The sequence below is a fragment of the Callithrix jacchus genome, chromosome 3, assembly GCF_049354715.1.
Source record: "Callithrix jacchus isolate 240 chromosome 3, calJac240_pri, whole genome shotgun sequence".
Lineage (NCBI taxonomy): Eukaryota > Metazoa > Chordata > Mammalia > Primates > Cebidae > Callithrix > Callithrix jacchus.
The window spans coordinates 79,145,096-79,161,186 of NC_133504.1; the positions used below are offsets into that span (position 1 = coordinate 79,145,096).

The window sequence follows — 16,091 nt, forward strand, 5'->3', positions numbered from 1 at the left end:
TTAGGAGAAATGGAAAATATAACCCAGGTCTTCTAAACTCCCTCTGGTCAGAACACTAGCAGCTTGAGCCACTGTAAGTTCATTTTCAGTACAGAGGAAGGGTAGATTGGGATAAAATGTGGCCATAATGTCCCCGTCTAGCATTTATATCAGTTTTTATTGAGGGAAAAGTCAAGATGGGAGATCATCCAAGTTATATGTCTATCCACTCTGTAATTTTTGCAGACATTGAAAAGAAGTCAGTTATAACCTAATTCTAGAGGGTAGACATCTCTTTAGACTTATCATTTCAACAGAGTGTTATGGTGGCTCATCGTATAGTGTTCTTCTGTGGTGTTTCTTCCCAGTGTGTGATTCTAAATTAGGAGGCCCGTTCCTAGCTATACTAGTACTTTGTTTGGATTTTCTGATTTAGGAATAAATTAGGATTTAATTGCTTACTTTGGGAGGTAGTAGCATATTTCAACAATATACATTTGCTAAAATTGTAAAAAGCAAAACAGAGAAGCCCAGATAGAATTCAGTGGTGTTTGCAAATGATTTAATTAACATCACCTGTCATTTTTACTCTATATTATTTTCTGTTAATGGTTATGCAGGGCCTCACATGTGGCTTCTGGCTGCAGGTGGTTGAGTTCTTTTTTAGTCTGGCTTGGTAAACAGAAGAACACAGTTTGACTGACTTGTCAAAGAGCAGCATGGTTAATATAGACAGAGTTGGTGTTAGTTTTTCATACTGAATAACATTTTGAAGAAATGATGTCTACTAAAAATTATCTGCAAGTTAAATAATTTTTTTTTTAGTATTTTAACATCAGTGCCTGCATACCAGTGGTAATGTCAGTAAAAAAAACCTTTTCCAGTTATATTTGAAGAATTGAAAAGAAGTGATTTTAATTAAAACATTTTCTGCTTAGATATGACAAATATGCTTCCTGGAGTATGGAGCTTCGCCTACAGTTATGTTTCTAACATTTGCTTTTTTCTTTCTTCCAATGAGGAATGTAAATCTGGCAGAATTAGCGGTACCCTATGCATACCGGAGGAAGCTCACCATGATGTTTTTGTGGATAAAACCCCTCCGGTATCTAGCTGGTTTCAGATGTGGATATTCTTCAGTGCTGGTGATTTTAATATTCCAGACCTTCTTCCAGGCCTCATAAAGCTGAACGTGCACAGGGTAGACGCCAGAATGGTGAGGGGCCACGGCGTAGCCCATGTCCGTAGGAATGCCATGCTCCTAAGACCAAGCAGATGTTAATCAGAGTGTGTAAAGATTTATCTTGATCCTATTGGTACCTCAAGAATTTCAAATGTACTATAAATATTTATGTTTAAATGCATCATTACTTAATTGTGTGGTAAAATTAAAGTACCAGCTATTAACACCTCTAGACGTCATGAAGCCTGGTAGCCATTCCACCAGTCTCTACGTTAATGCATCTGTGTTTGAGGGGTGGTGAGACAGAACGAGTGATTTTAATGAATAACCTGAAATAGCCTCTATTTTGCACATCCTTGTCATAACCACCTGTTTTCCCATTGCCCACAACATCGACAAACTAAATGTTAGACACTTATTAAAAACAAAACTAAGCATTTCCCACAAAATGAAGCCAATATTTATTAGAGGAACACATTCCAAAATCACTAGGCTGCTGACAAGATTTTATTTTGTCTGCTGTATAGTTTCTACCAAGTTTGCCACATTTCCATTGTCCCCTCAGCATGTGGCCCAGTAGTAACAATGTTCCCTGCCTTAGGTGAAGCACACACTTTGATTGAATAATGTGGTAGAATTCTATAGAGTAATTTTCTTTTGAAGTAAAAGCCCCTATAGTGAAGGTTGAAAATACTGACACAGCCAAATATTCTGGAAACTTAGTCGATTCGAAGTCAAGCTCTTGTACATTAAAATCACTCCAGTTAAAAAAGAAAAGGGTTAGAGGAAAATTACACAGGAACACAAAATGAAATGTGTCCTTTAGAAACAGACCACCCATGGCTTCAGTAGGTAACATGTATTTTTTTCTCCAAAATTACTTTTTATTTTTTCTGATTATATTTTTCAATTGCTTGAAAAAAGTCTTTGAAAATTCCACTAAAATAGGTTTCTAAAATTAATATCTGTCTTCATGCCCAATAATTTCACATGCACAGAATCATAGTATCAGGCTGCTGAATGAATTAAATTGTTGAAATATGCGGCCAGTTGGTATGGAAAAGTTAGAGATATGGTTAGCTTTGTTTTTTTTTTTTTTTTTTTTTTTTTTTTTGAGACGGAGTTTCGCTCTTGTTACCCAGGCTGGAGTGCAATGGCGCGATCTCGGCTCACCGCAACCTCCGCCTCCTGGGTTCAAGCAATTCTCCTACCTCAGCCTCCCGAGTAGCTGGGATTACAGGCGCGCACCACCATGCCCAGCCAATTTTTGTATTTTTAGTAGAGACGGGGTTTCACCTTGTTGACCAGGATGGTCTCGATCTCTTGACCTCGTGATCTACCCGCCTCGGCCTCCCAAAGTGCTGGGATTACAGGCGTGAGCCATCGCGCCTGGCTGGTTAGCTTTGTTTTTAAATCTAAATAATAACAGGAGGGGAAGAAAGTATATGAAGTGCCTGAATGTAGAAGGAAACCAGCTTGCCAACGGTTTCCATTACCTAAATACTTGTTCAAGTTCCTTCGTATGGCATAAAAGACCCTCAAAATTTGGTCCCAACCTACCTATATGGCCTCATCTCCTATCAGCGCTAATTCCCCCCAGTTTCTGATTTCCTTCATGTCATTGCTGTATACCATACACACTGTCCTCCTCAGTTGGAATGCCCTTTCCTTATCTTGTAAACTCTGCTTATTGCTCAAAACTCAGTTCAGTTGGCTGTAGTTGAGGATGCCAAAAATGGGAGCCACTACATTACTGCTGTGAGAAAGAGAATGGGTGGTATGGGAGGTGAAGTGGACCATTCCTGTGTTTCTGAAGTGTGATAGGGAAGTTTTACATTCTTCATTTGATTTGAATCCTTTGTAGACATTGCCATAACCACATAACCATCATATTCAGAACTCCACTAAAAGTTGAATTGAAATATTTCATTGCTTTTTTTCTTACTGTTTTAAAAACTCAAACTAAAGTAATTTCTTTCCCACTAAACATCACTTATCAACACATAATTTGTGTTCATCTAAAGTGGTTGAAGGCTAGGGAAATGGTGATAAAGACCAGATGAAGAAAAATGAATTTCAATCACAAACACTATAAAATGAATAATTATAGATTAACAACTTTAAAAAAATGTAATTTTTTATTACGGTAACTTTATTATTTCTGTAATGGTTGTGAAATAGTATTCTTTTATTTTGAATTTCAACTTTTAGATTCAGGGGTGCATGTGCAGGCTTGTTACATGGAAATGTTGTGTGGTGCTGAGGAGGTTAACAGCTTTTTGAAGAGTATGGGAAGAAGTGAGGAAGAAATTCACAATGACAGGAGTTATGTTATAAAATTCAGGTATCTGCAAATTTGTAAGAAATTATGCTTTTCCAAAGCTCAAGGTAATTTTAAATACTCGTGAGTGGTCAGCTGTGTCTTTGGGACCCACATAGCACAAAACGATGGCCCAGCACAGCAGAGACATTTCCTTTATTTTGAATTTAAAAATATTTGGCAACCAATGTCTCTACAGTTTTTACTTTTTTTCTCCCTAGATTTAACACTAACGATCTACTGTGATTTTTAATTAATTAATTAATTTATTGGGACTGGATCTCACTCTGTTGCCCAGGCTGGAGTACAGTGGTGGTGAACATAGCTTACTGCAGCCTCGTCCTCCTGGGCGTAAACAATCCTTCCATAGTAGTTAGGACTACAAGTGCACACCAGCACACCTGACTAAAGGGGGTTTTTAGTTTCATCTTTTATTTGTGTGCTAGTGCAGTGTGGCACAGTAGCAGAAGACATCACTTCTGGAATCGGACGTATCTAGCTGTTCATGCTGTCATTTATCAACTGCATGGCCTTTGGCAAGCAATCTATGAGCTCTAAGCCTTGTTTCCTGTTTTCAAAAATGCTAATAATAAGGGCATTAACTCAAAGGGGTTCAGAGGTAGCTCTGAAAGGCAGTTAGTATAGTTCTGGAAACATGACACACACTTAATGAATTTTTAAAATTATTGTTGTCATTACTACCCTGCTTCTATTATTTTTATATGCTATGATTCTACCATTCAACTATAATGTGGAAATTATGAAACTATTGGGCCACTTTTTTTTTTCCAATAAAAGAGACAGACTGTCTTTCCTGCTTTCCCTGCAGATTTTGGGATTCTTTTTCATGAGGCTTCTGTGGTGAACTCTGACTACTATCCCAATACTCCTTCCTAAGCTCACTTCCCTTCTGATTCCTCAAAATATGCTCAGCCACTGCCATGTGGTTCCAGCTTGTGAGTCATTCACAGTTAGTAGGAGGCCTCTTTTAAATTCGTTTTAGAAAAAAGCAACATCAATTTGCTTCCAAATTTGCATTCATCACCAGAGAGAACACCTGAAATGTTACCGTATAGAAAAGTTTGGGCTACGATTGCAGGTGGTGTGATCTGGAAGGCAGGCTATCATGTTTTAAAAGGTTTAGCCATCATGCTAATATTTTGGCTGATTAAGTAATCAGCCAAATACTGATTAAGTATTGTTCAATTTGAGATTAAGCAAATATTATTTTATAAACTGCAGTAAAAAGTTTACCTTAAAAGTTAATTCTAATTATTCTTTTCATTAATCCTTGTTTGAAAGTAACATCTTAGATCCAGGAACTATATGTCAGGATTTTTCTACTGGAGGGTATGGGTCAAAAACCCTGAGGAATATGGCTATGTAACTATAAAATATGATTAAATACTTGGAACACAAGTGGAATTAATAATCTTAATAGTTGAATTCATGATCTCCACATCTCAGCCCTACCAGATACTGTCTTTCTCCAGGGTTTCACCATATTATTAAATGACATCATCAACCATCAACAAACAAGTTGTTGTATTGAAAGATAGAATTTTGACCCCTCCTGTTTCTTCTTTCCTAAATCTAGTCCATGGTCATGTCCTATCAGTACTATCTCTGGTATACATCTTAAGTTTAGCTACTTTTCTTCAGTTCTATCATTATCATCACTCTAGTCGAATACACCATCTTAGCCCATTGCCTTGCGGCATAGAATCCCATTTTCTCTCTTGCTTCCTTCTAATCCATTCCCTGCAAGGCAATATTTAAGAGACATAAATATGATTATGTGACCGCCTACTCAAAATCCTTTCCTGATTTCCCTTTGCACTTAAATTACAAAACTCTTAGCATGATCACAAGCACTGCATATGATCCTTGCTTCTTTAGCTAGCCTCAACTTGCACTACTCTCCATCCTTCACTGAATTTTAGTCACGTGAACCTTTCCCTGAAACTCACTAAGCACTTTTCTACCTCAGCATCTTCCTATATATAGTTTCTTAGCCTGAACTGTTTCTACTCCAAATCTTCACCTGGATAAATCTGAAAGTAATTTATTCTGTCACGTCTTCAGAGAAGACTTTGCTGACAAGGCCCTTTAAATGAAGTCGATAATAAGACTTCTCTTAGTAGCTTTCCTTGGTTTTACGTAATACACAGCACAGTTTGTAAGCATGTATTTTTTTGCATAGAAAAGATATTTATATAATATCTCTCTTTTTCATTCAACAATAAACTTCATGAACTTTAGGCTCCATTTTATCCACTGCAATATGCTCAGTGTCTTTCCAACAGCAAGTACTCATTTAAATATTAGTGAAAAACTACATGGTCTGATTCTGATTACGTCCCTCTCATTTCAGTGTTCACTCTCTCAATTATCTTTGTTACACTGCCTGTTTGGCTGAAGAATAAACACATGATAACTCTCAGGGAAATTTTAATATCTGTGTAAATAATACTTGAAAGTACTTTTGAGACTATAGTTAAAAATTATGAGGGTGGAGCAGGATGGCAGAATAGAAGCCTACACCATTTGTACCCCTTGTAGAAAGACCAAATTTTAACAACTACCAGTATACAGAAAAGTGCTGTTTAGAAAAAACAAAAATTAGGTGAGCAATCATAGTACCTCATTTTATCTTCATAAAAGTTAATGAAAATGGCATCAAGGAGAGTTGGAGACAGTCTTGAATTACCAGCGCCACCTTTCCCCTGTCCCTTGGCAGTGGCCATGCAGTGCAGAGGGTCTATGTACTCGGGGAAGGGAGAGCCCAGTGACTGGGGTACTTTACAATGGGCTCAATGCTACCCTGTCATAGTAGAAAGCAAAGCCATGCTGGGTTCAGCCAGTGTCCACACATGGAGCATTTGGACTAGACTTACCCAAGGGGAATTCACGCATCTCATCAGTCAGAGCTCGAGTTTCTTGTCAAGTCTAGCCACATGGGCCAGCATGCTCTAAGGTCCTAGATAAACTTGAAGGACAGTCCAGCACACAAGGACTGCAATTCCTAGGCAACTCCTAGTTCTGGATTGGGCTTAGAGCCAGTAGACTAGGGTAGATGTGACTTAGGTAGACACTAGTCTGAGCAGCTAAAGGATTGCTTGTGCCACTCCTCCCCCAATCCCAGACAGTGCAACGCATAGCAATGAAAGTGTCTCCTTCCCTTTAAGGGGAGGAGGGCAAAGAGCAAAGAGGACATTGTCTTGCATGTTGGATACTGGCTCAGCCACAGTAGGAGAGGGCACCAGACAGAGTCATAAGGCCCTCTTCCAGGCCCTAGCTCCTGGAGAACATTTCTTGACACACTCTGCGACAAAAGAGAACCCACTGTCTTGAAGAGAGAGACCTAGTCTTGGAAGGATTCATCACCTGATGACTAAAGAGCCCTTGGGCCTGAATAACCATCAGTGATAGCCATGGTGTGTGCTGTGAGCCTTGAGCACTGGGACACAATGACTACATGTGCAACTTGGCACACTCCCAGCTGTGGTGACTATGGTGAAAGACTCCTGTTTGAGAAAAGCATAGGGAAAAGTAAAGGGGACTTTTCTTGCACCTTATATATCAGCTTGGCCATAGTGGGGTAGAGCAACAAGCAGGCTCTTGGGGTCTCTGAGTTCAGGCCTAGGCTCTTGAACAGCATTTCTGGACCTTCCCTGGGTCAGAGGGAAGCCCACTGCCCAGAGTGTGAATCCCAGGCCTGGCAGCATTCACCATAAGTTAAAAGAAGAGCCCTTGGGCTTAAGTGAACACCACTGGTGGCTTGGCAGAACCCTGCCATGGGAGGGTTGGTATGGTACTCAGAGGGAAAGGCTTCTCTCCCTGTGGAAAGGGGAAGGAAGAGTAGGAAGTACTTTATAGTATGGTTTGGGTACCAACTTATCCACAGTAGCATAGAACATCAAATTTCTAATGTTTTTCACTCTAATCCTTGGCTCCCAGACAGCATCCCTGGACCTGTCTGGGGCCTGGAGGAACTTGCTGCTCTGAAGGGAAGGACACAAATCTTGCTGGCTTTGCCACCTGCTGATTGTAGTGGCCTAGGGCCTTGAGTGAACATAGCTGGTAGCCAGGTAGTGGTTAAAGTGGGCCTTTGACAAGACTCAATGCTGTGCTGACTGAGTCTTTAGGCCTGACCCAGTGCAGTCCCAGTTGTGGTGGCCACAGAGGTGCTTGAATCATCATAACCCCAGTTCCAGGCAGCTCAGGACAAAAGAGACTCTGTTTATTTGGGAGAAAGTAAAGAAGATGAACAAGAATTTCTGCCTAATAAGCCATAGCCTTCTTTTAGATCTTCTTCAAGACCACCAAGATGATACCTCTATGAGTCTGCAAGAACCACAGTGACCTTGGGCCTGGGAACCAAGCACCTTTGAATATCTGAAAAGCCTTCTCAAGGACAAGTACAAACAAGCCCAGACTGCAAAGGCTATAATAAAGACCTAACTTTTCTGTGCCCAGACACAGATGAACATCTACAAGGGTCAAGATGATCCAGGAAAACAACCTCTCCAAGTGAACTAAATAAGGCACCAGGGACCAATCCTGGAGGAACAAGGATGTGTGGCCTTTCAGACAGAGAACTCAAAACGGTAATTTCTGAGGAAACACAAATTCAAGATGTACACAGATAAGAAATTCAGTAATCTATCAGATAAGTTTTAAAAGAGATTGAAATAATGAGAAAGAATCAAGCAGAAATTCTAGACTTGAAAAATGCAATTGACATGCTGAAGAATGCATCAGAGTCATTTAATAGCAGAATTTATCAAGCAAAAAAAAAAAAAAAAAGAATCCGTGAGCTTGAAGATAGCCTATTAGAAAACATACTGTCAAAAGAGACAAAAAAAAGAATAAAAGAAAAAACAAGAAACAATATAGCACACGTATAAGATATAGAAAATAGCATCCAAAGGGCAAATCTCAGAGATACTAGCTTTAAAAAAGAGATAGAGAAACAGATGGGGGTAAAAAGTTTATTCAAAGGAATAATAACAGAGAACCTCCCAAATCTGGAGATCAGCATTCAAGTACAAGAAGGTTATGGAACACCCCAGCTACTCAGGAGGCTGAGGCAGGAGAATTGCCTGAAACCAGGAGGTGGAGGTTGCAGTGAGCCGAGATCGTGCCATTGCACTCCAGCCTGGGTAACAAGAGCGAAACTGCATCTCAAATAAATAAATAAATAAATAAATAAATAGAAGACTACCTCAAGGCATCTAATAATCAAACTCCCAAAAGTCAAGCACAAAGACAATATCCTAAATGCAACAAGGAAAGTAACAAATAACATACAGTGGAGCTTCAATACATCTGGCAGCAGACTTTTCAGTGGAACCCTGACAGGCCAAGAGAGGGTGGCAAGACATATTTAAAGTACTGAGGGAAAAGAACTTTACTGCTAGAATAGTATATCTGGTGGATATATTCCTCAAGCATGAAGGAGAAATAAAGACTTTCACAGACAAACAAAAACTGAGGGATTTCATCAACACCAGACCTGTCTTACAAGAAATGCTAAGGGGAGTTTTCCAATCTGAAAGAAGAGACTATTAATGAGCAAGAAGAGATCATCTGAAGGTAAAAATACTGGTACACTGGTAATAGTAGGCACACAGACAAACAGAATATAGCAACACTGCAATGATGGTGTATAAACTACTCTTAAGTAGAAAGACTAAATGATGAATCAATCAAAAGTAATACTACAAAAACTTTTCAAGGCATACTTCAACAAGACATAAGGAGCAATGAAAAATTAAAAAGTGATGAGATGAAGTTAAAGTGCAGAGTTGTTATTAGTTTTCTTTTTGTGTGTTTGTTTATGCAATCAGTGTTAAGTTGTCATCAGTTTAAAATAAATAGTATTTGCTAGTCTCATGATAACCTCAAATAAAAAAACACAACAGAAACAAAAAATAAAAAGCAAGAAATTAAAGCATACCACAAGACAAAATTACTTTCACTAGAATGAAGACAGAAAGGAAGAAAAGAAGAAAGAGAAAACTGAAAACCAACCAGAAAACAAATAACAAAATGACAGGAGTAAGTTTCTACAAATAAATAACAACACTGAATGTAAGTGAACTAAACTCCCTGATCAAAAGACACAGAGTGGCCAAATGGATAAAAAATACAAGGTCCTATGATCGGTTGCCTATAAGAAACACACTTCATCATACTGTAAAGATACACAAAGACTGAAAATACGGATGTAAAAAGATATCCCATGTCAACTGAATTAAAAAATGAACAGTAGTAGTATATAAGACAAAATAGATTTGAAATCAAACACTATAAGAAAGGACAAAGAAGGTCACTATATAATGATAAAGGAGTCAACTCAGTAATAGCATAATACAATTTTAAATATATATGCAACCAACTCTGGGGCACCCAGCTATATAAAGAAAATATTATTAGCTAAAGAGAGATAGACTCCAATACAATAATAGTTGGAGATTTCAACACTCCACTTTCAACATTGGACAGATGTCCCAGACAGAAACTCAACAAAAAATATTGGACTTAACACTATACAGCAAACGAATCTAATACATATTTATAGAACATTTCAACCAAAGGCTACAGAATACACATTCTTTTTCTCAGCACATAGATCATTTTTAAGGATAGACCATATGTTAGGTCATAAAACAAGTCTTAAAACATTTATAAAAATCAAAATAATATCAAGCACCTTCTCTGACAATAATGGAATAAAACTAGAAATCAACAGCAAGAGGAATTTTGGATACTATACAAACTTAAAGGAAACTAAACAATATGTTCTTGAATGGTCAGTGGGTCAATGACAAAATTAAGATGGAAATTGAAAATTTTTTGGAAAATAAATTCTAATGAAAACAAAACATACCAAAACTTATGGGATACAACAAAAGCAGTACTAAGAGGAAAGTTTATGGCTGCAAGTGCCTACATAAAAAACAAACAAAAAACCTTTAAATAACCTAACAATGCATCTTAAAGAACTATAAAAGAGCAAACTGAACCCAAAATAATAGAAGAAATAACAAAGATCAAAGCAGAAATAAATGAAATTGAAATGAAAAAAAATACAAAAAAGTCAATGAAAAAGTTTTTTTTCTAAGATAAACAAAATCAGCAAAAGTGGCCAGATTAACAAAGAAAAAAATGGATGAGAACCCAAATAAATAAAATCAGATATGAAAAAGCACACTACAACTGATACTGCAGAAATTCAAAGGATCAATAGTGGCTACTATGAGAAACTATATGCTAATAAATTGGAAAATTTACAGGAAATGAATAAGTAACTAGGCACATACAACCTGCCAAAATTGAACCATGAAGAAATCCAAAACTTGAAAGGACCAATAAGAAGTAATGAGATTGAAGACATAATAAAATGTCTCCCAGTAAAGAAACACCCAGGACTTGATGGTTTTACTGCTGATTTCTACCAAACATTTATAGAAGAACTAACAGAAATCCTACTAAAACTATTCTGAAAAACAGAGGAGGAGAAAATTCTTCCAAATTCATTCTATGATGCTGATATTATACTGATATCAAAACCAGATAAAGATACATCAAAAGAAAAGAAAAAAAACTACAGGCCAATATCTCTGATAAATATTGATGCAGAAATTCTCAATAAAATACAAACAAAACCAATAACACATTAAAACATTAAAAACACATTAAAAAGATCAATTATGACCAAGTGACATTTATCCTTGGGAGGCAAGTTCAGTATATACAAATCAATCAGTATGATACATCATATCAACAGAATGAAAGACAAAAATCTTAGAATCATTTCAATTCATGCTGAAAAAGCATTTGATAAAATTGAACATCCCTTTATGATAAAAACCCTCAGCAAACTTGTTATAGAAGGTACATACCTCATCATAATAATCTATGACAGACCCACAGCTGGATTCATACTAAATTGGGAAAAACTGAAAGGCTATCCTCTAAGATCTGGAAGACAATAAGAATGCCCACTGTCACTACTGTTATTCAACATAGCACTGAAAATTCTAGCTATATAGCAATTGGAAAAGAGAAGGAAATGAAGGACATTCCAATTGGAAAGGAAGCAGTTAAATTATTCTTGTTTCCAATTGGTATAATCTTATATTTGGAAAAACCTAAGGACTCCACCAAAAAATTATTAGAACTGATAAACAAATTCAGTAAAATTTAAGATACAAGATCAGCATTCAAAAACCAGTAGCATTTCTATATGCCAATGGTGAACAATGTGAAAAAGAAGTCAAAATGTAATCTTATTTATAGTAGCCACAAATAAAATTAAATACCTAGGAATTATCCAAAAAGTTAAAGATCTCTACAATGAAAACTGTAAAACACTGATGAAAGAAATTAAAGAGGACACCAAAAAAATTAAAAGTTATTCCATGTTCATGGATGAGAAGAAATATTATTAAAATGTCCAGACTAAACAAAGTAATCTATAAATTCAATACAATCTTTATGAAAATACCAATGATATTTTTCACAAAATATATAGTATAACCTAAAACTTTATATGAAATTTCAGAAGATCCAGAATAGCCAAAGCTATCCTGAGGAAAAGAATCAAAACTAGAGGAATCACATTACCTGATTTCAAATTATACTATGGAGTTATAGTATGGAAGACTAAACGCTACTGGCATACAAACTGATACCATAGACCAATGGAATAGAAAAGAGAACCCAGAAACGAATTCATGCTCCTACAGTGAATTCATTTTTGACAAGGTGCCAAGAACACACATTGGAGAAAGGGCAATCTCTTCAATAAATGCTGCTTGAAAAACTAGATCTGAACCCCTATCTATTGCCATATACAAAAATCAAATCAAAACAGATTAAAAACTTAAATATAAGGCCTCAAACTATGAAACTACTGTAAGAAAACATTGCAAAACTCTCCAAGACATTGGTCTGGGCAAAAATTTCTTGGGTAACACCTCACAAGCATAGGCAACCAACAAACAAATGGACAAATGGGATTATATCAAATTAAAATGACTCTCCATAGCAAAAGAAACAATCTACGAAGTGAAGAGACAACCCACAGAATGGGAGAAAATATTTGCAAACTACCCATCTGACAAGGGATTAAAAACCAGACTATATAAGAAATTTAAACAACTCTATAGGAAAAAAAAAATTAGTAATCTGAATTAAAAATGGGCAAAGGGCTTGAATAGACATTTCTCAAAAGAATACATACGAATGGCAAACAGGCATTTGAAAAGGTGCTCAACATCACTGATCACCAGAGAAATGCAAATAAAAACTACAGTGAGACGTCATCGAACCCCACTTAAAATGACTTTTCTCCAAAACGACAGGCAATAACAAATGCTGGGAAAGATGTGGAGAAAAGAAAACCCTCATGTGCTTTTGGTGGGAATGTAAATTAGTACACCCACTATGGAGAACAGTTTGGAGGTTTCTCAAAAAACTAAAAATAGAACAACCATATGATCCAGCAATCCCTCTGCTGAGTATATATCCAAAAGAAAGGAAATCGGTATATCAAAGAGATATCTGCACTCTTGTTTGTTGCAGCACTGTTTACAATAGCCAATATTTGGAAGCAACCAGTGTCTATCAACAGATGAATAAAGAAAATGAGGTATATAATGATATATATATATATGTGTATATATATATATATATATAATATGTTTGTATAATATATACATACAGTGTAGTAGTACACATTGGTGCTATTGTATACTATTATATATAGTACACACATTTCAGGTATCCCATATATATGTGTGTGTATGTATGTATGTATGTATGTAACTGAATCCCATTTTTTTTATGGCTGAATAGTGCACCATTGTGTACTATTATACTGTATGTATGTAGGTCTATATATATATATATGCCTATATATACAGTATATATGTATATATATGTATGTGTATATATGTATGTATGTATATACACATACATATATGTATATACAGCTATATATATAATATATACAGATATATACATATATACAGGTATATATACATACATATATACATCCATACTGTATATATATGTATACATACATACATACATACATACACATATAAGTATATACCTACATACATACAGTATAATAGTACACAATGGTGTACTATTCAGCCATAAAAAACAATGGAATTCAGTTATCTGCAACAATATAGATGGAACTAGAGGTCATTATGTTAAGTGAAATAAGCCAGACACAGAAAGACAAACATCACATGTTCTCACTTATTTGTGGTATGTAAAACTCCAAACAATTGAACACATGAAGATAGGGAGTAAAAGGATGGATACCAGAAGCTGGGTAGGATAGTGGATGTTGAAGAGGAGGTGGGCCTGATTAATGAGTACAAAATATAATTAGGAAGCATGAATAATATGTAGTATTTGGTAGCACAACAGGATGATTATAGTCAAAATTGTATAAATGTACATTTAAAAATAACTAAAGGGTATAATTGGATTGTTCATAACAGTAAGGATAAATGCCTTGGGGGGGTGGATATTCCATTTTTCATGATATGATTGTTATACACTGCATGCCTCTATCAAATATTTCATGTATCCCATAAATATATACCCCTACTGAGTACCCACAATAATTAAAAATTAAAGAAAATTATTGTTCCAGTGAAGACAATTTTATTTCAATAAATTCATGTTTGTTATATAAAGTTAAAAATTACAAGATTTTCCTAAATTATGGATTGAAATATTTCCAAATAGACAATGTGAAAATAACATAATTTTGTCAAGCAAAAAGTAATGCTGTAGTCTTTAGAACAGTTTCCCCAAGAACTAAAAAAAGAATCAAACAGCATTCAGATATTTGAGAAATACAATTAGCCTCATTACTGAAGAAAAGATTGTTTATTACTGTCTTTAATGATGTGTCTTTATTTTGACTCTTGCTAGTGATTAAGAATGTTACTGAACTTTTAGTTTTTGTCTCTATTTCAAGTTCTCTCTAAAGAGAAAAACCTTTGTAATTTTCATTAATGACTAGACTTATTGCCTGTTTCCATATTTTGCAGATTAGTAAATATGCAAAGTAATTTATGGAAAACCCTACCATGATAGGAAATCAAACAGACATTCTGTGTGCTACAGTAAAAAAAGAGTCCCAAACTTCCTTACAGTATAACTTGGAAATACTTCAAAATGCTTTTCTGCAGTTCATTTTGGTTGGAATGTCCCATTTCCTCAGTACACAGAAGTTCATGCTTTGGTTAACTATCTCGTAGTATTGAGAATTTACATACATAATTTACATGGGTTGAAGATAAAATTTCCCTATATTTACATTTGATAGCATATTTTGAAGTTGATCTAGAACAACATTTTTTCCCCTAGAGTTTCAAAGGGGCTTTGTTAAAAACTATGGCTTTTGGGGGAAAAACCGTGCCTTCCTTAAAAACTGTGGCTATTTGAGATATTATTTAACAAAGAAAAGAATACATTTTTTTTCTAGATGATAGGAGCATAATTGTGACCACCTTCTGCCTCCTTCTGTTTAGAAAATGAAATTGGCATCTTTTAAGACATAAGGCACTTGCGTGAGTGCAGGCATACACGTGCATGTGCACACACACACAGATATATATGAAGAAAATAAATATATGAAACTATTTCCTTGAATTTGTGAAGCATTTTCAAGCTTCTAAGGATGATTTATTTTCCTAAGGTAAAACTGATGGGCCACACACACAATTCAGCTTGTAAGATCCTGTGGAACCTCTGGCACCTGTGGAAGGAGTCCTGTAGTAGCTGCAATCACTGAGAGAAAGTAAGGAATGGCATGGCTGTGGGCAAAGTGGCCCAATATATGTAAAGTTGCTATTCAAAGGAAGCTGACTGTCTTCTTAGCATACAACAAAATAAGGCAAGCCAGGATCATTAAGTTAGGGAATTTAGGTTGGATACTTCATGCAAAGATTATTAAGTATTAGACTCTGTCCCTGTGATAAATGAAAATTCTGGTATGGTTTGAAATGAAAAATCTTGAAGTGACTAATTACATTAGCATAGGAATCTGATTTTTTATTTTCTAAAAAATTTTAAAATAAAGAAGTTGTGCAAGTAGTCACTAAAGTCCTGGTTTATAGTTCTGTGTTTCTTTGACATAATCTTTGTGGTTTTAGAAATGATTTTATATTCAGATGCTAAATATGAAAGTACTATTTTTAATCCATGAACAAATATTAAACTCCCATGTACAATTTTATTTCTACATACTTAAGGATGTAATAATCTTCTAAAATATGATAGGCACAGTTAGGTAAATCTGGTTAATATTTATAGATTTGATCACCAAATATTTCTCTAGTTTTCTTACATGATGCTCTTTGATTCATAATATAAATTTTGGTTTGCTGGCTAGAATGTGAAAAAATTTCTGTGATGACAATGCTGTTTTTAATAAATTTGCTCTAAGAGTTCAAAAATCATCCCCTCTTAGCAGCTATTGTATTAAGAGATAATTTGGTCTTCCTTATCCCTGATTCCTGGGAGATAACTTCTAACTCTGGGATTTCCTGAGTGATAGAAATGTCTTTG

General features: G+C 35.7%; 1 protein-coding gene across 5 annotated transcripts in view; it reads right to left on the minus strand.

The window, feature by feature from the left end:
- The window catches only part of LOC100394816 (N-deacetylase and N-sulfotransferase 3), a 183,433-nt gene that overhangs the window by 107,627 nt on the left and 59,715 nt on the right, over positions 1 to 16,091 (minus strand). For all 5 annotated transcript variants that reach the window (XM_078366578.1, XM_078366579.1, XM_008992776.5 and 2 more), the window contains one exon: positions 1,055 to 1,240. In XM_078366578.1, coding sequence (XP_078222704.1) covers positions 1,055 to 1,240 — 186 coding nt within the window. The remainder of the gene's footprint in view (positions 1 to 1,054; positions 1,241 to 16,091) is intronic.